We start from the raw sequence: 27,981 nt of genomic DNA, 5'->3' as shown, positions 1-27,981 counted from the left end.
ATCAGTGCAGAACGTCATTGATGAGCTAATCTGACCAGGACAGGTGAGCGAAACACAGGAGTGAGCGTCTGTTCAGTACCTGCGGGTTGACTCGAGAGGAACGGTACGATGAAGTCTGTCACTGTTATTTGGCGCTGAAGGTCATTCATATGGAGAAATCCTGCATTGAACGCCTCAACCCTTCATCACACACACACACATGCATATGTCAATAACACTGAGACTCCACTGACATAAAGATTCAGCATAAATACACAGCTAATCAGAAACCAGGTGTATTGTGAGGAAGATCTGGGCCGTTTACACTGTCTGGAAGTTCTGACAGCTGAAGTTCTTGCTGCGCAGACACTGCAGGAACGTCTTCGAAGCGAACGGCAGGAACGGTCGGAGACGCTCGCCGAGCCACAGCGTGACGCTGCCGTCGTCCGTGAGTCTGTCCAGTCGTAGTTCTCGCAGAACATCCAGAACGACGGAGCCGGAGCTGCTGCTCCACCACGCTGACTGAACAGAGAGAATATTGCAGTATTCGTCAACACGAGGAAAGAAGTACAGAAGAAGTACTCAACATACAGTCAAATGACCTGCAAAGTTTCCAAACCAATGTTCATATTTCAGAATGTATAAACGTATGATTTCTGTGATGTTTACAGTAATTTTGAGCCTCTCAGTTCATGTGTGCATGAAAACACTGAAGAAATGAGCTGAGATTTATCTGTGTTACTTATCGCAGCTAACAGGAACTTTAGCTAACGTTCTGGCAAGGTTCTCCCAATGATATGGACAAACGTTATTCCAGTAACATTAAATAAGTGTTCTTTCAAAGTTATCTGGTCTTTAATAATGTTCTCAAAATGTTAGCACAAAAACATTATTTACACATTGTTTATACATAGTTTTATTCTGAAATGTTTTTGTTGGACATTCGTCTGACATTTTTCTAAATGTTCTTGTTCTTCTTGTGTCAGAACATTCAGAGAACATTCAAAAGTAACGTTCCCAAAATGTTTGAAGAATTAAAATGGAATGTCCCCTCAGCATACGCACAACAAGTAAAAAACACTGTAAAAACATTTTAAAAACAACCTGGACATCTGAACGATTTCAGAGAACATACTTAGTATGGAAAGATTAGGAAAACTTTCTTGGAACATATTTTTGGTAGCTGGGTACAGAGACTATGAAATGCAGTTGTGTCATGACAACTCTCGGAGTGTTTGGTATGGTAATGGATATGACAATGTAGATATATTATATATATATAGATCTGTTACGCTGCTGCTGCTGCAGAGCAAGTACGGGACTTGCTACTGCCAATATATACACAACCCGCTGCTATGAGCAAGTAAGACATGCTGCTGCTGTACAATATAGCGTACATGAATAACCGTAGCAGATCTATACAGGTGGAGCTGGGGAAGGTGGAGGGTTTCTGAAGCACGCTGCACTACTTAGCAATGCTAACTCATGTATTTAAAGATTAAGCACGCAGCTCATTGGCTACTAATACAGCAGGAACCAATCATCTGTGACCTATAGACAATGATGTGATAATTAGCAGGTGTGTTAAAGGACCTATTAGTCTGCGCCATCTAGAGTTTCATGCCAGAACTTTGCATTTAGCCTCTTACCATAGTGCAAATAGCAATAAATATAACTTATTAAGTTTAACAAGTATAAATGTAGACATAAGTGCAAGATTATGGATAACGGTACTTTATGGAATGTCATCAAAATCATGTTTTGCAGCCTATAGTATACTATACTTTTTATGCGTACGTAAGGTTGAGCATACAGTGATGCGAATTTCATCATCAGAAGAGTATGCATGTACCGTACGCGCACCGCTGGATTTTTGTATCCGCACATACTTGTTTAATTTGTTTTGCAGTAATTAGTTTATCCACACGGTGGCAACCGTGCCCTGGGAGCATCGATTTCCAAGGTAGTCAAAGAAAAACTTCATAAACAGCACAGACCAGAACACATGCGAGCTACAGCGACAGTGGAGGCATACATAGACGAGAGGTTGTGCGGAGAGGTTAGAAAGTACCCTCATTTGTACAACGTAGGCAAGAAAGAACACAAAGATGTGTACATGGGTTGTAGAGATTGCTCAATACTGCACACGAGTCGAACACCTGTGTACGTGTCAAATGAAGTATACTTTCCAAGGCTGTGAGTTCGACTGTGTGCATACACAGCGTACGTGTAAAAAACAAACTGAGGGCTTTAGTGATTCTGAATAAGCAGCAAATGCAGCTGTCTGGTACCCTTTTGGAGAGCGTGATGAGGGCGCCGTCCAGCAGGTTTGAGACTCTGGTCAGGAGGAGCTTCCAGCTGCCGGGTGAGCTGATGACATCAGCAGACAGATGACAGTCCAGCACAGACAGCAGCTGCTCCACACTGACATTCAGCACCTGAAGCACATCAAAACACCACTGTTGACACAACTGTCTCATGCCTGATCAGAGAGGTGCATTCTGGGATTGAAGTCATGTCTGATTACCGGGGTACATGCGTATTCTGCGATACTGAAGTCACAAAGGCTCTTTGAAGCATCTCCTTTGTTCAGGAAGAGCTGTAATGCAGAACTGAGGACAGAGAGGACACAATTATTCAGTCAATGAGAAAAAAAACTAAAAAATAAAGCAGTTATCAAAACTTCACTGTACCTGTCCACTCCACTGCAAACTTGAGTCTCTGAAATACAAACAAACAGAGGAAAACATCACATACACAGACACACAACACGCAATTACTGCACACTCACACATGATCATGCAGTGATAGTGATGAACAGGAATCGCTGACTACCGTTGTATGGAGTCAAAGGACACTGTGGAGGAAAAGACAAATACAGTGTGAAATGTACAGAACAGAATGCCTTTTTAAAGAAAATGCTTGTTTAGGATGCTGTAAACATAAAAAGTGATTCATTTTAAATAACAGACATACCTCATCCACAACTGGGAGTAGAGAGCAACCTGCGAGAAAGTCAGAAATAGCATTAAGCAACATGGGAAACAGACACGATGGCTTAGAGGAACACAGATCGCACTGTGCTGACCAGTAGGCGCCGTGAGGCTGAGGTTATAAACGCTCGCCCAGATGACAGGCTCCAAATCACCCACTGCTGATCTCAAGATGTGGTCAAGTCGTGTGAAGCTGATTTACAACAGGAAAAAAGGAGTCAAGAAGATCCTAGCATTGATGTCTCGGTCTCTCTTGGTTATTAATAAACAAACACTTACATTATCTGGTTGGTTTGACAGCTGAGTGGACTCTAGAAAAGAAAACCAGTATGCATAGAAATTAACCTAATTTATTTCATTTTAGAGGAATATAACTCGAAGCAGCAATAACACAACCAAGTGAAGAAACATAAAGTTAGCTTGATTGAATGAATAATAGGAAAGAAGAACTATGAAATTACAATGGGATCAAATACAGGAAACTTCTTACCAAATGGTTCTAGAAATTGCCAAAGACTTCCAACCCTAACTCAAACAATTCTTACCGTTGTGGAGAAAACATACAGGAGCTCAAGAACTTTAGGAAGTCCTCTATCCACAGGAGACACGAGCAAATGATCAAACACTTTATTGATGATAACTTCCTTCTGTGGAAGACCAGGTAGATCTTCAACCATCAGTTCAACCATCTGTGCTGGAGACAGATAGACCAGGGTCTCCAACTAAAGACACACAGAAGAACAAGAAAGCAACACTGAGTGGAAAAGTCCTACAGATAAATTGCATGATGGTGATGGTTATTAAACCTTCTCATCATCTCTGTTGTTTGATTACATCACATGTGAAGATACATACAGGATTAAAGTATCTGTTGATGGAGAGCAGATCTTCAAGAGTCACAAACTCAGTGAACAAGCCAAAGTTCTTCAGCAGCCAGTCAGTGTTGTTGTTAGCTCTCGACACACAGCCCACATCTGACACACAACACAGTAAAATCACCTTCATGATCTCCAGAACCTCAACATGAGTGACATTCTGCATTAAACCTCTGCAAACCTCCACCTCACCTGTTGAGTTTCTACTGAGGAAGGGCAAGATGAAAAATCCCACCAGGCTTCTTCCTTGCGTCTCATTGATAAGTGGGAACTCTGCCAGACTGAGATAGGGTTGGAAATAATGTTGAACAAAGCATCTTATCAACTCATGATAGTCTTGATCTATTGTTGAGGAAAAGCTTTTCTTACATGTTCTGGTAAGTTTGGCAGCTGAGGTTTTTGCTGCTAGCGCACTGCAGTAGGGATGGTGATGCGTACGGTAAAAACGGCTTCAGATATTGACCCAACAACATGCTGATGAACATAACGTTACTCCATTGGTCAGGACTGATGCGCTCCAATCTCAGCTCCCCAATCACATCCAGCACTTGGGACATGACATCACCTCTGATTGGCTGAGACTGATGATGTAATGAGGAGGAATTATTGTCACATTCTCAGTCAATCTTCCAGTGAACACTAGAGCAGATTTGCACAAGGTTTATTTACCATATTTGCTGCGGTGCTGGAAAAGATGACGAGGGCTCCATCGAGAACATTGTTTGTTTTGGTGAAAAGCAACTTCCAGATCTCCTTGGAGTAACTGCTGCTGCTGGATAGTTGACACTTCAGAAGTTCAGCCAGTTTTCCAGCAGTGATGCCTGTGAGCTACAAACACAAAAGATTTCATCAGTGGTCATCAACGTTCAGGAAATATCATGATGATTCCAGAAAGTGCTGCACATTTGCTCTCTGGAGGGACGTAGATTCCCACACAGTCATCAGTATGAGCTCATTTTAATAGAGTTTTCTGCTTGTTGGCTTCTTACCGAAGAGCAAGCGTACTGCTGCAGGTCGATACTACAGGGGGCGCTCAAGAGACCAGCAGACAGGAGAGTCTCATTACTGTGGAAGACATCAGAATTACATGAGCACTTCCTGTCTCATAAATGATGTCACAGTGTCAAAGTTCAGAAAAGACTATTTGCTCGTACCTGTTGACTCCTGAACAAACTCTGGTAGCTGTTAAATTCATCAGAAAACATTGATTAGTGCTACTGGATTTCATTATAACTCATTACAACACCCTTGGATTGCAATGTAACAATCAAGAAGGTTAAGACAAAGTAATACAAGTAGAAAGTTGACCAACAAATCTTGCTCAAATTTGTTCACAGATTCATTCAGTTTCTTCTTTGACTACATGCATAGAGGGAGTCATTCCTATGTTCCCAGGACTTATGATTCATAGATATATAGGACAAATAATCATCACATGACAAGGGGTCCTATGTTCCCAGGATTGGGGTTCTTCTAATTCAGGAACATGGAGCCCTGGTAAGATTAAACCCTTGGAACGTTGAGCTCTTGGAACATCGTACCCTGGGATTGTTGAGACCTGGGAAAGAAGCTATTCTCTTGATTGCAGCAGTAGGCGACGGCCAGTGAGTGATTTTGAGTCTTGAGTCTCGTTCAGCACTGGGTGGTCAATAACTCCACCTGAACACTCAACGCTGGGCAAATCTTGTGTCAATTCTCTCTAAAATCGAAATCTCCAAAACCTACTAGTCTTTGAAACTACTGGGCATTACCTTTTGGAAAGTTAGAAACATTAATAAATGGATTTAATTATATATTTAAGCTGTTTATCTGTTTCAGTTTGCTTGACAACAGGCTACTCGCAGTTATCGTTGTATGGAGCTGAGAATTGAATGTTTGTAGGCCCCTATTGAAATGGTTTATGTAGTTATTATAGTTCCTCTGGATGGGCTCTAGGACTGTCCATAGATCTGTACAGACTACAGCTGTCAGCGTAGCACACTAAACAGGGAGGAAATCTGAGCACAGCTGGGTTTAGTGCTTATGGATGATGGCTTGTGGAATAATACGTGTTTAGTTTTTAGAAAATGGCAAGGTGTACAAATTCACTTACCATTCACAGGTGTGCCCAGACACTGAAACAGAAGAAAAAAGATAGAACAAAATAATAGACAAAATGTAAAACATATTTTTTTTGTTTTGTTTTTTTAATCTCTGTATGCTTTGAGTTATATGAAAAAGTTTTAAAGAGTGAAGCACAGAGAGGATTCCTGTAGGACTGAAAGAGATTGAGAAGGAAAATTGTGTTAAAAACATTCTCTTACTGTTGGAGGTTCAGGAAGTGAGCAGCCTGAAAATAAGACACGCATTTGATCATTCATTCCAGCAGAAATACTGAGAAACATGTTGATATTCTAGTGAATTCGACAGAGATGATGGAGACACAAAGACTGAGAATCACCTCTCCCTGCTTTCTGCTTGAGTTCTCCAGTTGTGTAGAAGACCAGAGTCTGCAATTCTGACGGCAGCAAAGGTAGAGCCTCAATCAGCCGCTCAAAACTGAGAAAGACACACAGGATTAGAGGAGATTTCAGCACAAGAGACACCAGAGACTCAATAATGTGACACCAGAGGCTCAAGTACACTTACATCAGTGTGAGGGAGCTGCACTGTATTACGGTCTGTGGAAACACAAACATGTATCAGTGTCATCAGCACATGTCTGATTCATCAAACTGGCTTCTTTGACCACGGCGCATTTACACTATGATCACATGTCAGATAACACACATGTAAAAGCCAAACATGCTGGCTCCAAACCCTAGTGAGCATTCTTACTGTCTACATAAGCAGCGACTTTCTAAATGAAATAAGTGACTGATCTGAAAAACTCGGCCAGTAACTCCGTTCACGATAGCACCACACAGTTAGTGCTCTTCACACAATACGTGAAGAAAGACTCGACTAACACTTGCAGTTCCAATACAGTCAGATGTTAGCATGTTGCTAAGCTAATGATTCAACCCTCGAACGAGCACAAAACATACACACCACACACAAAGAGTGCAAGAGGCAGTTCATTTATTACTTGGGACAAGTTTGATTAATACTTTTTTGAACTGATTAATATGTATTTATAATTGATATTTCTCTGAGTGAACTTGCCACAATTTACTCTGAAATTGTTTAATGAGACACATCATTTTGGCATTAAATTGTTTAAGACATAATTTTGCTGCCTGCTGTTTGTAACAGACTTTCGGTCAAGAGCGCACTCATAATGCCTAAAATTGCCTTCTGGATGGGCATCTCACTACAGTTTAAAACATCCCAATATTTTTACCGTCTGTGAGAATGAGAGCAGGTTTTCAAGAACACCAGGAAGTCCTCGATCCACAGGAGACACGAGCAGATGATCAAACACTCCACTGATGATAACTTCCTTCTGTGGAAGACCAGGTAGATCTTCAACCATCAGTTCAACCATCTGTGCTGGAGACAGATAGACCAGGGTCTCCAACTAAAGACACACAGAAGAACAAGAAAGCAACACTGAGTGGAAAAGTCCTACAGATAAATTGCATGATGGTGATGGATATTAAACCTTCTCATCATCTCTGTTGTTTGATTACATCACATGTGAAGATACATACGGGATTAAAGTATCTGTTGATGGAGAGCAGATCTTCAAGAGTCACAAACTCAGCGAACAAGCCAAAGTTCTTCAGCAGCCAGTCAGTGTTGTTGTTAGCTCTCGACACACAGCCCACATCTGACACACAACACAGTAAAATCACCTTCATGATCTCCAGAACCTCAACATGAGTGACATTCTGCATTAAACCTCTGCAAACCTCCACCTCACCTGTTGAGTTTCTACTGAGGAAGGGCAAGATGAAAAATCCCACCAGGCTTCTTCCTTGCGTCTCATTGATAAGTGGGAACTCTGCCAGACTGAGATAGGGTTGGAAGTAATGTTGAACAAAGCATCTTATCAACTCATGATAGTCTTGATCTATTGTTGAGGAAAAGCTTTTCTTACATGTTCTGGTAAGTTTGGCAGCTGAGGTTTTTGCTGCTAGCGCACTGCAGTAGGGATGGTGATGCGTACGGTAAAAACGGCTTCAGATATTGACCCAACAACATGCTGATGAACGTAACGTTACTCCATTGGTCAGGACTGATGCGCTCCAATCTCAGCTCCCCAATCACATCCAGCACTTGGGACATGACATCACCTCTGATTGGCTGAGACTGATGATGTAATGAGGAGGAATTATTGTCACATTCTCAGTCAATCTTCCAATGAACACTAGAGCAGATTTGCACAAGACTTATTTACCATATTTGCTGCGGTGCTGGAAAAGATGACGAGGGCTCCATCGAGAACATTGTTTGTTTTGGTGAAAAGCAACTTCCAGATCTCCTTGGAGTAACTGCTGCTGCTGGATAGTTGACACTTCAGAAGTTCAGCCAGTTTTCCAGCAGTGATGCCTGTGAGCTACAAACACAAAAGATTTCATCAGTGGTCATCAACGTTCAGGAAATATCATGATGATTCCAGAAAGTGCTGCACATTTCCTCTCTGGAGGGACGTAGATTCCCACACAGTCATCAGTATGAGCTCATTTTAATAGTTTTCTGCTTGTCGTCGTCTTACCGAAGAGCAAGCGTACTGCTGCAGGTCGATACTACAGGGGGCGCTCAAGAGACCAGCAGACAGGAGAGTCTCATTACTGTGGAAGACATCAGAATTACATGAGCACTTCCTGTCTCATAGATGATGTCACAGTGTCAAAGTTCAGAAAAGAGTATTTGCTCGTACCTGTTGACTCCTGAACAAACTCTGGTAGCTGTTAAATTCATCAGAAAACATTGATTAGTGCTACTGGACTCATAACTCAGTGCAAATCCTGTAAATCCCAATGTAAGACTCAAGAAGGTTAAGAGAATTTAAAAGTATAAACTTGACCAACAAATCTTGTTCACACTTGATGGCAGATTTGATCATCGTTTCTTCCTGTTGGCTACATGGTTAAAGCAGTAGGTGGCGACAGTGAGTGACTTTGAGTCTCAAGTCTCGTTCAGGGGTGCGTTTCCCAAAGCGAACTATGGTCGCAAGTTCCGTCGTTACCAATAGAGTTCAATGGGACTTACGACCATGGTTCACCAACGATGCTTTCGGGAAACTCACCCCAGCACTGTCTGGTCAATAAGTCCCTCTTAGCAATATCCAGTGGGGAACAAATCTTGTTTTTAAATTTCTTGCCAGACATCTACTAGAGTTAAAAACTACTGTGCTTGACCCTTTGGAAATGTAAAAACTGAAATGATTGAATCTGATAATATCCTTAAATTGTTAAAAACTTTTTAGCACCTGAGCCTGAAGGTGTGAAGACACCCGTCATATTGGTTAGCGTACTTATTGTTCATATGACTGGGCTCTAGGGCCGCCAATAGATATGTACAGACAACAGCTGCCAATGTAGCACACTCAATAGGGAGCGTCTGGACAGAGATCACTACAACGTTGGGTTCAGTGATTACAGACAGTTGGTAGTGGAAGGATGCAAGTTTAGCTTTTCACAACATTCTTTTGGACTAAACAAGAAACCCTGATTAGTTCACATCAGAATCAAACTTAGAGCATAAATGCACTTACCATTCATGGGAGTGATCAGACACTGAAACAGACAAACACGGCAAAGCAAGATAAAAGGCAAATGTAAATACATGTTTTCAAGTACTATGTATATAAAAGCTTTGTTGAGTAGGTTTTAAAAAGTGAATAAAGGTAAGAAATCTTTTAGGACTGAAAGAGGTTCATACGGAAAATTGTGTTAAAAATAATCTCTTACTGTTGGAGGTTCAGGAAGTGAGCAGCCTGAAAATAAGACACGCATTTGATCATTCATTCCAGCAGAAATACTGAGAAACATGTTGATATTCTAGTGAATTCGACAGAGATGATGGAGACACAAAGACTGAGAATCACCTCTCCCTGCTTTCTGCTTGAGTTCTCCAGTTGTGTAGAAGACCAGAGTCTGCAATTCTGACGGCAGCAAAGGTAGAGCCTCAATCAGCCGCTCAAAACTGAGAAAGACACACAGGATTAGAGGAGATTTCAGCACAAGAGACACCCGAGACTCAATAATGTGACACCAGAGGCTCAAGTACACTTACATCAGTGTGAGGGAGCTGCACTGTATTACGGTCTGTGGAAACACAAACATGTATCAGTGTCATCAGCACATGTCTGATTCATCAAACTGGCTTCTTTGACCACTGCACATTTACCCTACAATCACATGTCAGATAACACACATGTAAAAGCCAAACATGCTGGCTCCAAACCCTAGTGAGCATTCTTACTGTCTACATAAGCAGCGACTTTCTAAATGAAATAAGTGACTGATCTGAAAAACTCGGCCAGTAACTCCGTTCACGATAGCACCACACAGTTAGTGCTCTTCACACAATACGTGAAGAAAGACTCGACTAACACTTGCAGTTCCAATACAGTCAGATGTTAGCATGTTGCTAAGCTAATGATTCAACCCTCGAACGAGCACAAAACATACACACCACACACAAAGAGTGCAAGAGGCAGTTCATTTATTACTTGGGACAAGTTTGATTAATACTTTTTTGAACTGATTAATATGTATTTATAATTGATATTTCTCTGAGTGAACTTGCCACAATTTACTCTGAAATTGTTTAATGAGACACATCATTTTGGCATTAAATTGTTTAAGACATAATTTTGCTGCCTGCTGTTTGTAACAGACTTTCGGTCAAGAGCGCACTCATAATGCCTAAAATTGCCTTCTGGATGGGCATCTCACTACAGTTTAAAACATCCCAATATTTTTACCGTCTGTGAGAATGAGAGCAGGTTTTCAAGAACACCAGGAAGTCCTCGATCCACAGGAGACACGAGCAGATGATCAAACACTCCACTGATGATAACTTCCTTCTGTGGAAGACCAGGTAGATCTTCAACCATCAGATCAACCATCTGTGCTGGAGACAGATAGACCAGGGTCTCCAACTAAAGACACACAGAAGAACAAGAAAGCAACACTGAGTGGAAAAGTCCTACAGATAAATTGCATGATGGTGATGGTTATTAAACCTTCTCATCATCTCTGTTGTTTGATTACATCACATGTGAAGATACATACAGGATTAAAGTATCTGTTGATGGAGAGCAGATCTTCAAGAGTCACAAACTCAGTGAACAAGCCAAAGTTCTTCAGCAGCCAGTCAGTGTTGTTGTTAGCTCTCGACACACAGCCCACATCTGACACACAACACAGTAAAATCACCTTCATGATCTCCAGAACCTCAACATGAGTGACATTCTGCATTAAACCTCTGCAAACCTCCACCTCACCTGTTGAGTTTCTACTGAGGAAGGGCAAGATGAAAAATCCCACCAGGCTTCTTCCTTGCGTCTCATTGATAAGTGGGAACTCTGCCAGACTGAGATAGGGTTGGAAGTAATGTTGAACAAAGCATCTTATCAACTCATGATAGTCTTGATCTATTGTTGAGGAAAAGCTTTTCTTACATGTTCTGGTAAGTTTGGCAGCTGAGGTTTTTGCTGCTAGCGCACTGCAGTAGGGATGGTGATGCGTACGGTAAAAACGGCTTCAGATATTGACCCAACAACATGCTGATGAACGTAACGTTACTCCATTGGTCAGGACTGATGCGCTCCAATCTCAGCTCCCCAATCACATCCAGCACTTGGGACATGACATCACCTCTGATTGGCTGAGACTGATGATGTAATGAGGAGGAATTATTGTCACATTCTCAGTCAATCTTCCAATGAACACTAGAGCAGATTTGCACAAGGCTTATTTACCATATTTGCTGCGGTGCTGGAAAAGATGACGAGGGCTCCATCGAGAACATTGTTTGTTTTGGTGAAAAGCAACTTCCAGATCTCCTTGGAGTAACTGCTGCTGCTGGATAGTTGACACTTCAGAAGTTCAGCCAGTTTTCCAGCAGTGATGCCTGTGAGCTACAAACACAAAAGATTTCATCAGTGCTCATCAACGTTCAGGAAATATCATGATGATTCCAGAAAGTGCTGCACATTTGCTCTCTGGAGGGACGTAGATTCCCACACAGTCATCAGTATGAGCTCATTTTAATAGTTTTCTGCTTGTCGTCGTCTTACCGAAGAGCAAGCGTACTGCTGCAGGTCGATACTACAGGGGGCGCTCAAGAGACCAGCAGACAGGAGAGTCTCATTACTGTGGGGTAGATAAACTCTTCTCATGAATTTGATTTACATGACATGAGTTTTATTTTCATTTAGTGAAAAGTTTAATATACACACTACCTGCTGATTCCATTACAAACTGAGGTTTCTGTAAAGTAAAAGAAAAGGAAAATAAGAAAAACAGACAGTAACAGATAATTATCTTTTAACTTTACACAATAATATTGTACTTACCATTGAGTGGTGTCGAAATACACTGCAAAGGATATGAGCACAAAACAATAATAGATTATGAAGTACTTTTCATGTTTGTAAAAATATCGATCCAATAAATTAAAACTTGTGTTTCTTACCGTAACAAGTGGAGGAAAACAGCCTGTTAAAAAACACAACAGTAAAATCTCAGAAATATAATTTAGAGATGTGTGTGTTAATCCTAACTATACTTTAGAAACTAAATTGTTCAGACATTTACTATAATTATTTGCTTAGTTTGTGCGTACCAGCAGGTGCCATCTGTTCCAGCTGATCGATGTTGTCCTTGATGGGCTGCATCATGTGTGGAGGAACCGCAGATTCCTGCAGCCTCTGAACTCTGGAAGAGAGATCATGTGAATCTGGGTCTTGACTGAAGCAGTTCAGAAACAGTAGAAACATGTGAGCCTATGTGTATTACTTACATCTGTTGGTATGATGAGCACTCCAAACCCATCTGACATTGACAGAGAACAAGAAACAATTCAACTTACTTCAAACCTTTTATATGTGCTGAAATCTGTCCACAGACAGACAGTCTTTGGCGGAGATGCTCTTACCTCGCCAGCAAGTACAATGAGATATCCAAGCATCTCAAGTAGACCACGGTCTTCAGGTGGAACCAAGATGTGATCAAAGACCATGTTTATGATGACGTTTTTCTCTGGGAGACCTGCAAAATCCTCAACTATTAGTTCAGCTGTCTGTGTGGGGGAGAGAACCACCAGTGCGTCTATCTGAAATACACAAAGAGAACATTTCATTTGACAGACAGACATTGAAGTACAGGGCATGCATAAAAAGATAACCAGAAATCCAATGAGAAGGTCAAGCATAGAGTTAAATCTTTGTTGTAGAAATGTAATAAAACAAGTTGCAATGGGACAGTGGGATTGTGTGTAACTCACAGCGTTGAAGTTTTGGTTCAGCTGGTACATTTCCCTCAATGTTGAAAACTGTGAAAATTCACCAAGATTCAGACTAACCCAGATCCTGCTGTTCTCAGCAGGGCAGCCACCTGAAAACATGTTGATAACATATTTTTAGATGGATTGATAGATAGGTCAATGGATGGACACATGAATGGATGGATGGACAGATGTACCTGAAACATTTTGTCGGCTCAGGAAAGAGAAGATGAAATACTTATAAACATTCTCCGCTCCTTCTGACATCAGGAACATGTTGTCACTGAGCTCTGAAATACTGAAAGTAATGAATGAAAGTCAGGTCAGTTGAGAATAGAGGTCATCAAATGACGTCAGCGTTCAGGTGAGAATGCGTGCGGTGGACGTACAGTATCTGGAAGGTTTGGCAGCTGAACTCTTTGTGACTGAGGCACGTGAGATATTCTGGAGTCAGGGTGGAGAGAAGAGGCTTTAACTTGACCTGGAACCACAATCTAACAAACGACTCATCCTGCAGGTTGCTCATCGTGAAGGTGTCATCAACGATTTGGTCCAAAATGTCGTTGAAGGGGGAACTCTGGGAACTGAAGTTCTGCGAAAGTGGCAAGGAACAACATGCAAACAGAAATGATATCAAAAGCAGATAAGGTTTAAACAATGTTCCTCCTTCAGAGCACTGGTTTATAAGAATCTGGTCGTTCTTACAGTCATGGAGAGCTGCTGCAGTAGAGCGTTGAGGTTCTGGGAGAGATGCAGGAGAACATTCAAGAGCGTCTCCTCATTGAGCGTGAGGTTTGATCGAGTTGCACAGTGCAGGACAGTGGCCACATGTTCCACCAAGTCAGTGAGCTAGAAAGACATATAAACACATTGTGTGAGATATGATATGAAAACATAATGCCATACCAGCAGAGAAGATGCTTACCCCACATGTTCTATTATCAATAAAGACGCTGCAGATGTCCTGACTTTCATTCTGGGCTCCAGGTCCCATCCCTGTCTCGATGTAGCTAAAGAAAACACCCCAAACCACATCAGAATGTTCTCCTTACTCTATGAGATGTGTTTGTGGATAACTGTGACTGTGTTCTAGCATGGAAAACTCACAACTGGTTATGGAAGACAGCCGTGAGGTTGGGGTGGATTTCTATCTGGTTGTCAGGAAGGAACCGCCGGAGTATGGGAGAAACCACATGCGTGAACCAGTCATTAATGTTCATGGGGTCAAAAGAAACCACCTGCTGCTCTTGGGTGGGATTCTGCTTGAAAGGAGCAGCGATCTCGGCGAGCGTCAGGTTTATCACGGCCTGCAAAAGTGTGGCGCTCCGCATGCCGCTCAAGTTTTGCTTAAGGAAGAGAGCAGATATACAAAGCAGAATTCCTCAAACTCCGGACTTTCAGTTTAGGTTTGTAATGTGAATGTGTGTGTGTGTGTGTGTTACCTGCTGTGTCAAGGACACAAATTCTCTCACAAAACTCCCGACAGGCCTAAAAGCCGTCATGAAACCATTCAGTGCCTGCAGCCACACAACAGACATACTACATTAATCATCTCAATAGATATTGGGTCATATTTAGGTCATTTTACTAGTAAAACATCTAGTGTTGTTAAAGTACTGAAACAGATTTAGTCATCTACATCCATTAGACTGTCTTTCTTGCCTGTCCGAGGGGGTCTTGCGGTGAAGAGGATGGAAGAGTGCTCATATAATACTGTGTGCTGTTATTTGAAGTCCATGGATCCTCAGAGGGCATCAGAGAGGACAACAAACTCTGAAACACCAGGTCGAGGGAGCTGTTAGTCAAGCCCACCACCTCCGGATGAAGGAGAAGCTCTGCCTTCTGTTCTGGACTCAAGAGGTGCAAAACCTCCAACTGACAAGACAGGGAAGAACCTCAGAACATCTCCAGGACATTGACATAGTATTGAAGTTAAACTGGTGCCATCATATGACCCTCAGGAGAGCATCAGATGCAGGAGGGAGTGTTCCTACCCCGCTGAAGAGCATGTTTATGGACGTGAAGTCTCGCACTTGAGCCACGACAGCGAACGAGCCGAAGTTCTTCATCAGCCAGTCTTCAGTGCTGTCCTCTGGATCCACACAACCTACAACAACACACGATCAGACATGCCCAAAACCTTTCAAACAACACTCCATCCAAGAGTAGAAGTGTCACCTGAGGATGTGTTTCTGGAGAGAAACGGGTACATGAAGAAAGAATAGATCCACTTCTGTCTCACTGGATCCAGACCGGAGAAATGCTGACTCAACTCCTTGACACTATATACACACACACAAACAGTGATTTACACGATGAAATGAAGCCATTAATTATATTCCGCTAGTTTCTCGTGCTCATTGTCCTACACAGTCTGGTAGGCGCTGCAGCTGAAGTTTCTGTTGCTGAGACATGTGAGGAAGTTTCTGGAGACGGACGACAGCAGAGGAGTGAGTTTGATGTCCAGCCACGCTCTGATCACGTGATCCTCGTTCAAACTGACACCTCCCGACAGATCCAAGACCGGAACTCCGGACGCACTGGAGCGCTGCGAGAGAGACAGTATCACAGCAGAGCCTCAGCAGCGAAGGCTCATGGGATATGTGTGTCTGTGTGTGCTGGCGTACCATGAATGAGTAGACGTCCAGAGCAGCGCTGATGAGTCCCTTCAGGTTCAGGATGTGGTCTGCGTCAGGCTCTGATGGGACGCCAGCACAGGTCAGGAAGCTCTGCGTAGGACCGTCCATCTGAGGCGACAGAAGCAGCACAGACTGAGAACATGAGTTTACAACAGTTCGGTTCTGAGTGTGCGGATCGGATTTCGCTAGGACTTTCGCTAGCTTCCTCCAAAGTTTACATGCCTGTATTATTGTTTGTTTTTATTTAAATATGAGCCATCATGTTCCCTTTGGTTTCATGTTTCAGTCTCTGTAGTCTTTGTATCACCTCTGAGATCATTTAGTCTTGGACTGTGTCATTTTTAGCTCTTTTAATGTTAAATAAAAACTGTACTCGAGTTTTTTATACTGCTTTGCTCATGTTACATTAGTGCTTAGTTCATAGTGAGTTTTTGTATTTAGCTGCTGTCTTACCAAAACAAACAACATTCTTGAACAAAGAACAATCTAAAAATAGGTGTGTGTGTGTGTGTGTGTGTGTGAACTCACATCAGTGCATTGTTCTGCTGTAAGCCCAGCACTCGTTCTGCAGGTTTGACTGTGAATCGTGAAATGAGAAGAGATTAATTCAGAGATACAAGAGAGTGAGTGGAAAGTGAGCGATAGGTCACGGTGATGAATGAAAGCCAGAAATGTTAAAGTCATTTCACAACAACTGCATAAAACAAAAGAAAGACTGCATTCTGTGTGGGCTCTTTGTCCCAAAAGTTTCTTTAGGGTATATAATGGGCAGATCTGAAGAGTTTCACTCACGTCTGTACTGCAGAACATATGCTGCCTGAAAACAGAGACAGACATAAAGAGAAACAGTGTCAGTGATATGGCAAAGTACACTCGGATGGAGAGATCAGGGCTTCACTGTTGTATTTAATGCATGTCTGTATGATTTTACTCTGTGAGAAGAAAGGGAGTGTGGAGCGACACAACACATGAAACTAGCACTGTTTGATCAGTGTGTCGTTTCATTAATCAGTTCAAATATAAATGATGACTGTGGACTCACCGAAAGCCATCACTCCCACACACAGGAGTGGGAAAATAAGAGGCGTTCTCATGAAGACAGTTCTCCTTCTCTTGAGACGTTCATGTGAAATATATTAAACTCTGAGAGAAACAAACAAAACGCCAGATGAGTGTAGTGCTAATTTACTGCCTCTCGAATGATTGTTGAATGTAATTACTGAAGACAGGATTTTCAAGATTTTGCAGATGTTTTAAGGAACAACAAAAACAAACACAACCCTGAACTGACACACACACACACACACACACACACACACACACACACACCATCAAACTCATAAAACTAAATTACACTTTAGTTCATATATAATATAATATAATATAATATAATATAATATAAATTAAAATGAAATGAAATGAAATGAAATGAAATGAAAAGGATATGATATATTAATGAATAGTTTGGATAAACATTCAACTTTTTTATGTTTTTGAAAGAAGTCTCTCCTGTGATCAAAGCTGAATTTTCAGCATCATTACTCCAGTCTTCAGTGTCACATGATCCTTCAGAAATCATTCTGATATGATGAATTGATGCTCAACAAACATTTATGATTATTATCAATGTTGAAAAGAGTTCAGATTTGTGTGAAAACCGTCATACATTTTATTCTTCTGGATTCTTTGATAAATAGAAAGTTCAAAAGAACAGCATTTATTTTTATTTATTACATTTATTAAAGCATTTATTAAATAGAAATATTTTGTAACATTATAAATGTCTTTACTGTCACTTTTTTCATCAATTTAATGCATCCTTAATGAATAAAAGTATTAATTTCTTTTTTTTTTAATCTTACCACAAATGTTTCAACATTGATAATAATCATAAATATTTCTATAAATGCATCAAATCATCATATCAGAATGATTTCTGAAGGATCATGTGACACTGAAGACTGGAGTAATGATGCTGAAAATTCAGCTTTGATCACAGGAATAAATTACACTTTACTATATATTCACATAGAAAACAGTATTATTGTGAATATACAGGTGCTGGTCATATAATTAGAATATCATCAAAAAGTTGATTTATTTCACTAATTCCATTCAAAAAGTGAAACTTGTATATTATATTCATTCATTACACACAGACTGATATATTTCAAATGTTTATTTCTTTTCATTTTGATGATTATAACTGACAACTAAGGAAAATCCCAAATTCAGTATCTCAGAAAATTAGAATATTTCTGAAGACCAATACAAAGAAAGGATTTTTAGAAATCTTGGCCAACTGAAAAGTATGAACATGAAAAGTATGAGCATGTACAGCACTCAATACTTAGTTGGGTCTCCTTTTGCCTGAATTACTGCAGCAATGCAGCGTGGCATGGAGTCCATCAGTCTGTGGCACTGCTCAGGTGTTGAAGTGCTCTAAAACTTCCTGGTATATGGCTGTGTTGACCTTGGACCTCAGAAAACACAGTGGACCAACACCAGCAGATGACATGGCACCCCAAACCATCACTGACTGTGGAAACTTTACACTGGACCTCAAGCAACAGGGATTGTGTGTCTCTCCTCTCTTCCTCCAGACTCTGGGACCCTGATTTCCAAAGGAAATGCAAAATTTACTTTCATCAGAGAAACTTTGGACCACTCAGCAGCAGTCAGGTACTTTTTGTCTTTAGCCCAGGCGAGACGCTTCTGACGCTGTCTGTTGTTCAAGAGTGGCTTGACACAAGGAATGCGACAGCTGAAACCCATGTCTTGCATACGTCTGTGCGTAGTGGTTCTTGAAGCTCTGACTCCAGCTGCAGTCCACTCTTTGTGAATCTCCCCCACATTTTTGAATGGGTTTTGTTTCACAATCCTCTCCAGGGTGCGGTTATACCTATTGCTTGTACACTTTCTTCTACCACATCTTTTCCTTCCCTTCGCCTCTCTATTAATGTGCTTGGACACAGAGCTCTGTGAACAGCCAGCCTCTTTTGCAATGACCTTTTGTGTCTTGCCCTCCTTGTGCAAGGTGTCAATGGTCGTCTTTTGGACAACTGTCAAGTCAGCAGTCTTCCCCATGATTGTGTAGCCTACAGAACTAGACTGAGAGACCATTTAAAGGCCTTTGCAGGTGTTTTGAGTTAATTAGCTGATTAGACTGTGGCACCAGGTGTCTTCAATATTGAACCTTTTCACAATATTCTAATTTTCTGAGATACTGAATTTGGGATTTTCCTTAGTTGTCAGTTATAATCATCAAAATTAAAAGAAATAAACATTTGAAATATATCAGTCTGTGTGTAATGAATGAATATAATATACAAGTTTCACTTTTTGAATGGAATTAGTGAAATAAATCAACTTTTTGATGATATTCTAATTATATGACCAGCACCTGTATATTCACATAGAAAACAGCTGGTTTACATTGTACACTGTTTTTACTGTATTTTTGATCAAATAAATGCAGCTTTGGTGAGCAAAAGAGACTCTCTCAAAAACATTTAAAAATTGAAATGCTTCCAAACTTTTGACAGGTACTGTATATATTTAAAATCCATTGAATAATAACCAACACAACAAGTTAAGCAAAATAAAACACATGAACTCAAAGGGCATTTTCAAAGCATGTGTTTCAGCTGTTAATATGAATTAAAATATGGCAGAAATCCATCAGAGCTGAAGTCATGTGTGTCGTGATCTGCAGCTGTGGGCGGTGTGGCGTCATGTGTTGGATTTCAAACACAAAGGATTCTCCCACACATCTCTGTCATTCCTCACGCAACACAATAGAGCCAGTGGAACCGCGGCTGGTCCGACCGGTCGATCGACGGATCACTGCTGGTGTTCGCTCAACAACATGCTCGGCAGATGAATCACACCCAGTCCACTCTTCAAGATCTCATTAAATAAATCGATTACACTTCACAAAAAGGACTCATTAGTTTATGCATTAACTAACATGAACTGACAATGAGCAATACATTTTTATGTTAATGTTAGTTAATAGAAAAGCTCATGTTAGTTCACAGTGCATTAACTGATGTCAGTGTAATGTAAGCATTTGATCTAAAAATGTACTATTAAATGTTGAGATTAACATTAGCCAAGAGTAAAAAATGCTGCAAAAGTATTGCTCATTTTTAATTCATGTTAACTAATGTTAACTAATGAAATCGAAATAATGAAACTATATAATAACAATTATAATAATAATTTGAGAAATATTGAAAAGTCTGATGGATTTTCTTGATTTCTCATGTCATATAAGTGTCCGTGTTTATTTGGGATAGAAGGAAACCACCAAGATATGAAACTTTAAACGTACAAACTAGAAAATTTATCATTTCCTACAAATATGTTATCAATGACTGATGTACAAAGAGTAATAATCTCCAGATTTGATGGACAGGAAACACATCACTTTATATAAAACATCAGATGTTGAAGGAAGAGTGGAAAGAGTTGTAAATCTTATGATTATTTTAAACTCTAACTGTAATATGTGGACAGATCATATATTCAGAGATATAAATTTCTGGTTTGAAAAGAGAGTGATGTACAGCAGTGTCCAAATGTGATGATGTCCGGAGGCCATGTTGGAGTTTAATGACCCTACAAGCCTGATTAATCCATGATATCAATATTTTAAATATGAGAGAAAAACGAAACACTAAACTTGGTTAAGGTAATTTTATTTTGATTTATTTATTTATCCTTAATTTTTCCATGAAGGTCACATTGAGATAAAAAGAAATCTCTCCATATTTATTTGACTGAATTATTATTACAGGTTTTATTTTACTATACACAAAGGAAACAGCAAACATTGACTACATCATCATCAGTTATTAATATGTGGTTGTTTCTCTCTTGTTTTTTGCATGTGATCATAATTTCTTTCTATGACAGCCTGGACAAAAATTATGTTAAACAATTCGACATGTTTCTTTGTGTTATTAAGCAATCGACTCCAAGCCCGACTACACAACATGAATACAAAATCTTTGATGATATTTGCACAGAGGGTGAGGATACCAGATTTCCTTTAGGCCAGGCATCACTTCTGGACACTTCTGTACGAGAGGATTTTCAACACTATACCTCGGCAACATTATCTAGAAATCACTCATAGTGTGTAAAATGGAAAGAAACTAAAACTTGAAAGACTTCCATGATCATTTTGATAACTGTGTTCAACGTGTGTTCTTATTTAACTTTTGATTCTCTGTCTTCTACTGCTGTAAACTATTAATACAATAGTGAACAATACATGAGCAATACATTTGATACTGTATTTACTAATCTTCGGTAATGTTAGTTAATGAAAATACAGTTGTTCATGTTAGTTCACAGTGCATTAACTAATGTTAACAAGATTTTAATAATGTATTAGTAAATGTTGAAATTAACATTAACAAAGATTAATAAATGCTGTGTAAGTTCATTATTAGATCATGTTAACTATTTTGTAAAGTGTTACCAATAAAATGTATGTTTCAAAAAGTGCCCATGATTTCAGTATAACTCCCATTGCTTTAATGCTCCCGGTTTACATAACTGAGACGCCACCACGTATTCCCATGATATGACACGTGAAAGACGATTACAAAACAAATCACAGACGTCTCCGTCACGACTGGTAATTCTCCAGATATGAGATCTCAGATAACTGAGCGTCACGATCAGCTCATGTGTTGAACCTGTCAGTGTTTCAATTCTTTCCAAGACATCATTTTTAACAAATCTACTAAAATCTGTGAAAATATTAAAAAATGAAGAAAAACTATATTTCCATTAAATATGAAATGTATCAAATTAATCATATGATTCAGTGTAGAATAGAAGATCAATGACAGATGAGATTTTACAGCGATTCAGAGTCAATCCTGCTGTGTCACAGTCATTTAAACACACTAAACTCTCAGAGGAGTATTACCAGAGTAACAGCACAACACACACACACACACACACTTAAAACATCAGAACACCACACCTGCAAACACAGACGAGCGCAGCTATATAAACAGAGAAAAGCAGTGACTGTACCTGTCAGGTGTGTTAGAGCTGAAGAATTGAACTGAGTGAGTCTGTCCTGCAGCCAATGCCATTCACTGGACTCCGCCCACAGCGAGAGAGAGAGAGAGAGAGAGAGAGAGAGAGAGAGAGAGAGAGAGAGACAAACAGGTCACAGGTGATAATGGAATTAATCTCAATCACACTTTATATGAAGTCTCTTTAACTACTAATATTTAAATCCATGCGCTGATCGTGTACATGTTTGTACTCACAGTTTAAAATACCTGCATGTCTGTAAAAATTCCTTTAATTCCATCTGTTGACTCTTCCCTTGATCCAGCAAACCCGTCCTATCCTTACCGTATCCTCCTCAACAGCAGCGCAAGAGTTTCCAATACAACATCAACACAAAAAGCACATTGGACATATGGGTAACACTTTATTTTAGGGTCTTTTAACTAGCATGCATATTACTAGAATATTGGCTGTTTATTAGTACGCATTAAGCACATATTAATGCCTTATTCTACATTCTCAGTCATACCCAAAACCTAACTATTAATAAGCAGTAAATTAGGAGTTTATTGAGGGAAAATTCATAGTTAATAGTTTATATGTGTTCCCTATACTGAAGTGTTACCGACATTGTTATTATTATTTATGTAAGTACATAGCACCTAATATAAGACGGGACTGACAAAGGAATTGTACCGCAGAATATGTAATAATCAAATGAGGAAATACTTCATAAACCCTGTAACTTGTAATAAACACCCACAGACCGGTTTATCCAGCTGCCGTCTGCATTCTTTTCTACACCTTTGATCTTCAGTAAATTAGACTCGTTATGGATTGCAGCTCCAGTATTAACCCTAACCCTATCTACTTCCATTAGTTAGCAGAGCATTAACTACACTGTAGAAAAACGGCCAAATTCTGACAGTTACAAACCATTTTCCATTAAAACAGTAATATACTGTAGAAAACAATGCATTCTGGGAAATATTTGTCATTTTCGAGAAAATAGCCTAAAGGAATATACTGCGAGTTAAAGGATTAGTCCACTTTTAAATAAACATTTCCTGATAATTTACTCGCCCCCATGTGACCCATGTTCATGTCTTTCTTTCTTCGGTGGAAAAGAAATGAAGGTTTTTGATGAAAACATTCCAGGATTTTTCTCCTTATAGTGGATTTCAATGGTTACCAACAGGTTGAAGGTCCAAATGTCAGTTTCAGTGCAGCTTCAAAGAGCTTTAAACAATACCAGACGAGGAATAAGGGTCTTATCTATCGAAACGATCTGTCATTTTCGAAAAAAACCCCCAACCGTTTATGCTTTATAAACACAAAATAACGCCTTGAACGTACTTTCCATTTCCGCATTCTTCAAAACGCTTACGCTGAATGTCCTACGCCTTCCCTATTCTACTTATGGAAAAAACAAAACTGGCGAGAATAGGGAAGGCGTAGGACTGAGCACTGATTTTTGATATCTGTGTGTCTCTATATGATTTTGCAGCTGTTTGTTTTTGTTGTTGTTGTTGTTTTTTTGTTCATGGTGTTTAAAAATAAACTCTTTTTAGCTGATTGTTGTTGGAACTCTTGCTGTAGTTCCACAGTGGCAATAATGAAAAATATTAGTCTGTTAATAATGTAACTATGGATAAAACACAGTATGAATTCAGCGAATCAAGAGACGATGTGATGGTTAGGTCTTCACCAACACATAACTATCAGCACTCAACCATTTTTCTCCACATTTGTTCCTGCCATAATAAACGTGATTTGCACAAATAGTTTAAGCAGCAAAAGAAAAAAACAAAAACTGACGTGTAAAAAGTTGCCAGTAGTTTACTGTAAAATTGAGTTTGCGGGTCACCATTGTGCTGAAGAGTCGAGCCTGTGCTTAAGTTCAGGAGAAGATCAAGAGACATTGGTGATATGCTGCATGTTGTTTTCTTTAACAGATGGTGACTGTGTTGTTGCTGATGCAATGAAAATCTTTTTATTCAAAATGTTTTTATTGAACTCTAAAGAAATAAGTTCATAGTAATAATATGCATGTGTTATTAGCATATAATAAAAATTAGTTTGTAAACTGAAATGGCTCTCTGACAGATTGAGGCTGTTGGTTTCTGCAAATGAAATGAGGTAACACAAGTTTTAATTTAGTGCATGGTATCTTTACAGTAACATACTGTAGATTACAACAGTGTTGCCAGTATTTTACTGTAAAGCCCGGCAAGGTCTCGCTGCGTTCACACCAAACGCGAATAGAGCATCAAATTCGCGTCTACCGCGTCTAGTTTGCCGCTTGAACATTTTGAATGCATTCGGGCGTCTAGAGCGAAATAGCCCAGCAAGCAATTTTATGTCTATTAGACGTCTAATAGCCGTCAAAACATAGCCCGGCCGTCTAGGCTAAAACCAGGCAAAATTTGGGCTGTCAGTGAAAATCTAATAGACGTCTAACCATAACCCAAGAGTAGACTAGTCATCAATTAGACGACTATTAGACAACTACATATTTATGTTTAAAAGACGGTTAATACGGGTCTAGGTTAAAATAAGGCAAAATTGGGGCTGTCAGTGAAAATCTAATAGACGTCTATCTATAACCTAAAAATAGACTAGTCATCAATTACACTACTAATGAATGATTACATCTATACATGCAATAGACAACTAAATAATGGCTAAAGGATTCTTTTCACTTAAATATAACAGGTTCTCATAAATGACAATCCGTCCAAACAAATTAAATATAAAAGGTTTTATTTAGAAAAAGAACTCAAGATAATGCACAATGATAAAAAAAATTAAATTTTACAAATACAATACAAATAAACATTAAAAGAAAATTACAACGTGTAACAATAAAAATATATTGACAAAAAAAAATAACATTGACAAAAAAAAAAGTTAAATAAAAAATGTTAACAATATTTTTTTGGTTTATAAAACAACCTGATTAATTTTTAGTTCCATAAATTCCATGTTTTATGAAAAGCACTCTGAATTACCTTGAACATTGTTGTTGAAATGTGCTATACAAAATAAACTTGCCTTGCCAAATCAAAAACTCATATTTTTATTTCATAATGATCAAAAGATTAAAAGATATACAAGGCTTCCATAACAAATAATAGTAGGGCGCACAGGTTTCATGTTTACCCCCTTGTATTTAGATAATTACAGAGTTTTAGGGCACAAGGAAACACTACAGTACATGTGCGTTTATGTTAATCTAACCACGTTTTACTCTGAGTCTGCACTGTTACCCGCTAAAATGTCACGGTTCCTACACATAATGTACATAAATAATAAACACATGTCAAAATGAAAAACACAGATACTTACAAGACCAAAAGCAGGAAAGAATTTGCTTTAACATTTGCTGTTGCTTGCTCTCCGTCTCCAACAGTTGTAAAATGCGGAAATGTTTATCGCGAGATCTGGCAACAGTGATCGAGAGCTAACGTTCAAGTCTCGCGTTGCCAGTGGTCATGTCTCAGTAGAGCCACAGTTGCCATCTAGCGGTTGAGAATTGTAAATTTTTATTTAACTTAAAATTAATTACAGTCATATATGTGTGTGGTATATAATTAATATATGGCTTGGCTATACCCTGATATATATATGATATCGTAGAATGTAGGATTGTGTGACAGCAAAAATATGCTGTTTCAAATATATACTTGCATATAAATGTATATACTTGCATATAAATGTATAAATGCAAGTATATCAAGAATCCCACAAGCTTTGTGGTCGAAAATAAACACTATTTTGGTTACACTCATTGCTGGTCTGAATCAGGGCTATAGCCAAGCCGTAAAAACTAGACTATAAATTGCCTCGATTTCGCCGGGTGGACTAAAAGCAGACTACACATAGCCTATCCAATTCAGAGCTAAATCGTGACTACATATAGACCATGTCATGAAATGCCACTTAAATCTTGTAGAAATCATTGACATTGCGAACATGATGAGATATCAACCATCGCATGCACTTCCTGTCCAAAAACTACAATAAATCAGGATTGACTATAGGTGGGCTACAAATAGCCGGTCTTACTACGAGCTAAATCGTGGCTACGCACAGCCTACACAATATAACATGTCATAGATGTGAAACCAAACACCTTGTAATAACTGTTGACTTCACTTACATGATGCAATAACATACAACTCGCAAGTTATTTTGGCAAAAACGACATGTAACCAAATGAAAGATTGTTTTGGCTAAAAGTGGGTTACATAGCCGGACTATATCGGGTCTATAGTTAACCGAGACGGTGAAATGACGGCTATTGCTTGCTGGGAGACGCGCGTAAAAAACAAGCGTTTGAAGCGAAATTGACGCGCGTCTGAGGCGAAATCCGCTTCTTGTGGGAGGGGCAAGTGCTAGGCGGTTGTCTGTTTGCAAGATGGCTGATGTTGATCGTGCGTTCATCGAGAGAGCTACCGCTTTGTATTTGCTCTGGAGAGCAGAACAGCGGCGTAGGGGTCAGCATCGCGGGAAGGCCGCGGGTCGATAAACGTGTACGTGACTCAAAAGTGAAATGTGTATTTACTAACCAGGTAGCCCAATCTCCTCACCAACACTCTTCCAAGCGAGGTCCTTTTTTTTCCTGTCTGAAGTATGAACTTGTGTCATAAATCTCTGGGTGACTGCTCACTGATAATATCAGTCGTTCCTCCATTTTGAATGAGTGACGGCGGGCCTGCCGCCACAGCAGCAAGCAGTCTCCTGATTGGTTAACGCGGCGCGAATTTACGCCAAAGTTCAAATTTTTCAACTCGGGCGTCAGACGCGAATTCGCGTCAAACGCTAAATGCACAAAAAGCACCATTCGCGCGAAACGCTCAATTCGCGTCATTCGCGCGAACTAGACGCGCGAATGAGGCGAATTCGCGTCTTCCGCGCCGCGCTAAACGCCTCATTCGCGCCGCGAGACCTCCAGACGCGCGTAAACGCGTCTTTACATTGACTTAACATTGAAATCATTCGCGCCAGACGCTCTATTCGCGTTTGGTGTGAACACAGCATAACAGTGTAACATTAATGATCAATACAGTATGTTACAGTAAACTTTATTTCAATAGTCCACTTTAGACAATCTGCTGACTTTAAGTAACTACATCAACTTAATCTACTAACCCGAACCCTAACCCAACACTAATACTCTGATGAGATGTAGATGAAATTAGTTATAGTTAGTACAATGTCTACAGTGGACTCGAAATAAACCGTAATTATTAACCTTTGCTAATGTTAGTTAATAAAAATACAACTGTTCAGTACATGTTAGTTCAGTTCATTAAATAACGTTAACAGATACAATGATTTTAATAATCAAATGTTAATACAAATGATCCAGTTTTTAAATATCAAATTAAAGGAAGACAGCTTCACTCAACAAACATTCACAGTCATATTGTAAATACGATGGTTAGGATTAGTGCTGATTCAATTTATGTTGTTGTAATTACTCTTCCTTTCATATAATTTAATGTCTATCTTTCTTTTCTCACACTTTACTGTCAGCCAGTTGAACTGTGAGATCTGTCTGACGTCTCTCCTCATCTGGAACGGAAGATTAGACATTTAATTTAATATTATACAGCATAAATCTATATTATATTCTATACTGTGCTCATTTAGATCATGTATAATATAATAGTGTAGTCTTAATAAAATATTAAAATGATGTATGTTATAGTATCAACTAAAACTATTGATTATAACAGGAAATATACTTTACTGGAGTTAAAGAGTGACAAACTGTCATTGTTTTTGTTTTTGTTTTCCAACAACAGCAGATTTGATTAGATCAGATCGAGTACAATATGAAATGAGCTGTTTTTATCAGTATTTGAGAGATATCTACAGCCCTTTTCACTCCACCACAGTGATCTATCAGGGTCCTCTGGATGTTGATCAGTATCAGGTTTAACATTATTTCCCCGTCAGATGATAATGAAATATTTGCAGTTGTGCCACCCTGACATGTGAGAATATAACGTTTTTAATGATCTCAACAGCTTTAAATCTTCAGATATTTATGAAATTATTTCA

The 27,981-nt window shown here is 39.4% G+C and overlaps 1 protein-coding gene across 2 annotated transcripts in view; it reads right to left on the bottom strand.

Moving 5' to 3' along the window:
* mslnb (mesothelin b) overlaps positions 1-22,309 on the bottom strand; it is a 38,492-nt gene extending 16,183 nt beyond the window's left edge. The window contains exons 1-60 of one of the 2 annotated variants that reach the window (XM_048195577.1): positions 22,167-22,309; positions 21,925-21,989; positions 16,910-17,010; positions 16,660-16,684; positions 16,396-16,444; positions 15,856-15,975; positions 15,598-15,776; positions 15,407-15,510; positions 15,223-15,335; positions 14,891-15,103; positions 14,671-14,745; positions 14,336-14,574; positions 14,154-14,238; positions 13,934-14,077; positions 13,618-13,820; positions 13,426-13,526; positions 13,229-13,338; positions 12,881-13,057; positions 12,746-12,777; positions 12,569-12,660; positions 12,419-12,441; positions 12,300-12,321; positions 12,186-12,213; positions 12,021-12,096; positions 11,703-11,861; positions 11,403-11,614; positions 11,226-11,314; positions 11,014-11,132; positions 10,704-10,880; positions 10,010-10,041; positions 9,822-9,919; positions 9,685-9,710; positions 9,489-9,510; positions 8,652-8,679; positions 8,487-8,562; positions 8,169-8,327; positions 7,869-8,080; positions 7,692-7,780; positions 7,480-7,598; positions 7,170-7,346; positions 6,476-6,507; positions 6,288-6,385; positions 6,151-6,176; positions 5,940-5,961; positions 5,002-5,029; positions 4,837-4,912; positions 4,517-4,675; positions 4,217-4,428; positions 4,040-4,128; positions 3,828-3,946; positions 3,518-3,694; positions 3,252-3,283; positions 3,068-3,165; positions 2,956-2,984; positions 2,815-2,836; positions 2,673-2,700; positions 2,507-2,591; positions 2,271-2,417; positions 305-501; positions 80-180 (exon numbers count right to left, since the gene is read on the bottom strand). In XM_048195577.1, coding sequence (XP_048051534.1) covers positions 80-180; positions 305-501; positions 2,271-2,417; positions 2,507-2,591; positions 2,673-2,700; positions 2,815-2,836; positions 2,956-2,984; positions 3,068-3,165; positions 3,252-3,283; positions 3,518-3,694; positions 3,828-3,946; positions 4,040-4,128; positions 4,217-4,428; positions 4,517-4,675; positions 4,837-4,912; positions 5,002-5,029; positions 5,940-5,961; positions 6,151-6,176; positions 6,288-6,385; positions 6,476-6,507; positions 7,170-7,346; positions 7,480-7,598; positions 7,692-7,780; positions 7,869-8,080; positions 8,169-8,327; positions 8,487-8,562; positions 8,652-8,679; positions 9,489-9,510; positions 9,685-9,710; positions 9,822-9,919; positions 10,010-10,041; positions 10,704-10,880; positions 11,014-11,132; positions 11,226-11,314; positions 11,403-11,614; positions 11,703-11,861; positions 12,021-12,096; positions 12,186-12,213; positions 12,300-12,321; positions 12,419-12,441; positions 12,569-12,660; positions 12,746-12,777; positions 12,881-13,057; positions 13,229-13,338; positions 13,426-13,526; positions 13,618-13,820; positions 13,934-14,077; positions 14,154-14,238; positions 14,336-14,574; positions 14,671-14,745; positions 14,891-15,103; positions 15,223-15,335; positions 15,407-15,510; positions 15,598-15,776; positions 15,856-15,975; positions 16,396-16,444; positions 16,660-16,684; positions 16,910-16,961 — 5,833 coding nt within the window. In that variant the 5' untranslated portion in view covers positions 16,962-17,010; positions 21,925-21,989; positions 22,167-22,309. The remainder of the gene's footprint in view (positions 1-79; positions 181-304; positions 502-2,270; positions 2,418-2,506; positions 2,592-2,672; positions 2,701-2,814; positions 2,837-2,955; positions 2,985-3,067; positions 3,166-3,251; positions 3,284-3,517; positions 3,695-3,827; positions 3,947-4,039; positions 4,129-4,216; positions 4,429-4,516; positions 4,676-4,836; positions 4,913-5,001; positions 5,030-5,939; positions 5,962-6,150; positions 6,177-6,287; positions 6,386-6,475; positions 6,508-7,169; positions 7,347-7,479; positions 7,599-7,691; positions 7,781-7,868; positions 8,081-8,168; positions 8,328-8,486; positions 8,563-8,651; positions 8,680-9,488; positions 9,511-9,684; positions 9,711-9,821; positions 9,920-10,009; positions 10,042-10,703; positions 10,881-11,013; positions 11,133-11,225; positions 11,315-11,402; positions 11,615-11,702; positions 11,862-12,020; positions 12,097-12,185; positions 12,214-12,299; positions 12,322-12,418; positions 12,442-12,568; positions 12,661-12,745; positions 12,778-12,880; positions 13,058-13,228; positions 13,339-13,425; positions 13,527-13,617; positions 13,821-13,933; positions 14,078-14,153; positions 14,239-14,335; positions 14,575-14,670; positions 14,746-14,890; positions 15,104-15,222; positions 15,336-15,406; positions 15,511-15,597; positions 15,777-15,855; positions 15,976-16,395; positions 16,445-16,659; positions 16,685-16,909; positions 17,011-21,924; positions 21,990-22,166) is intronic. The other variant, XM_048195578.1, reaches the window with a different exon arrangement.
* Between the last annotated feature and the right edge of the window lie 5,672 nt (positions 22,310-27,981).

The sequence above is a fragment of the Megalobrama amblycephala genome, linkage group LG7, assembly GCF_018812025.1.
Source record: "Megalobrama amblycephala isolate DHTTF-2021 linkage group LG7, ASM1881202v1, whole genome shotgun sequence".
Taxonomy (NCBI): Eukaryota; Metazoa; Chordata; class Actinopteri; order Cypriniformes; family Xenocyprididae; genus Megalobrama; species Megalobrama amblycephala.
Note: the sequence above shows the minus strand (reverse complement) of the source record. Positions and strands in the feature narration are given on the sequence as shown.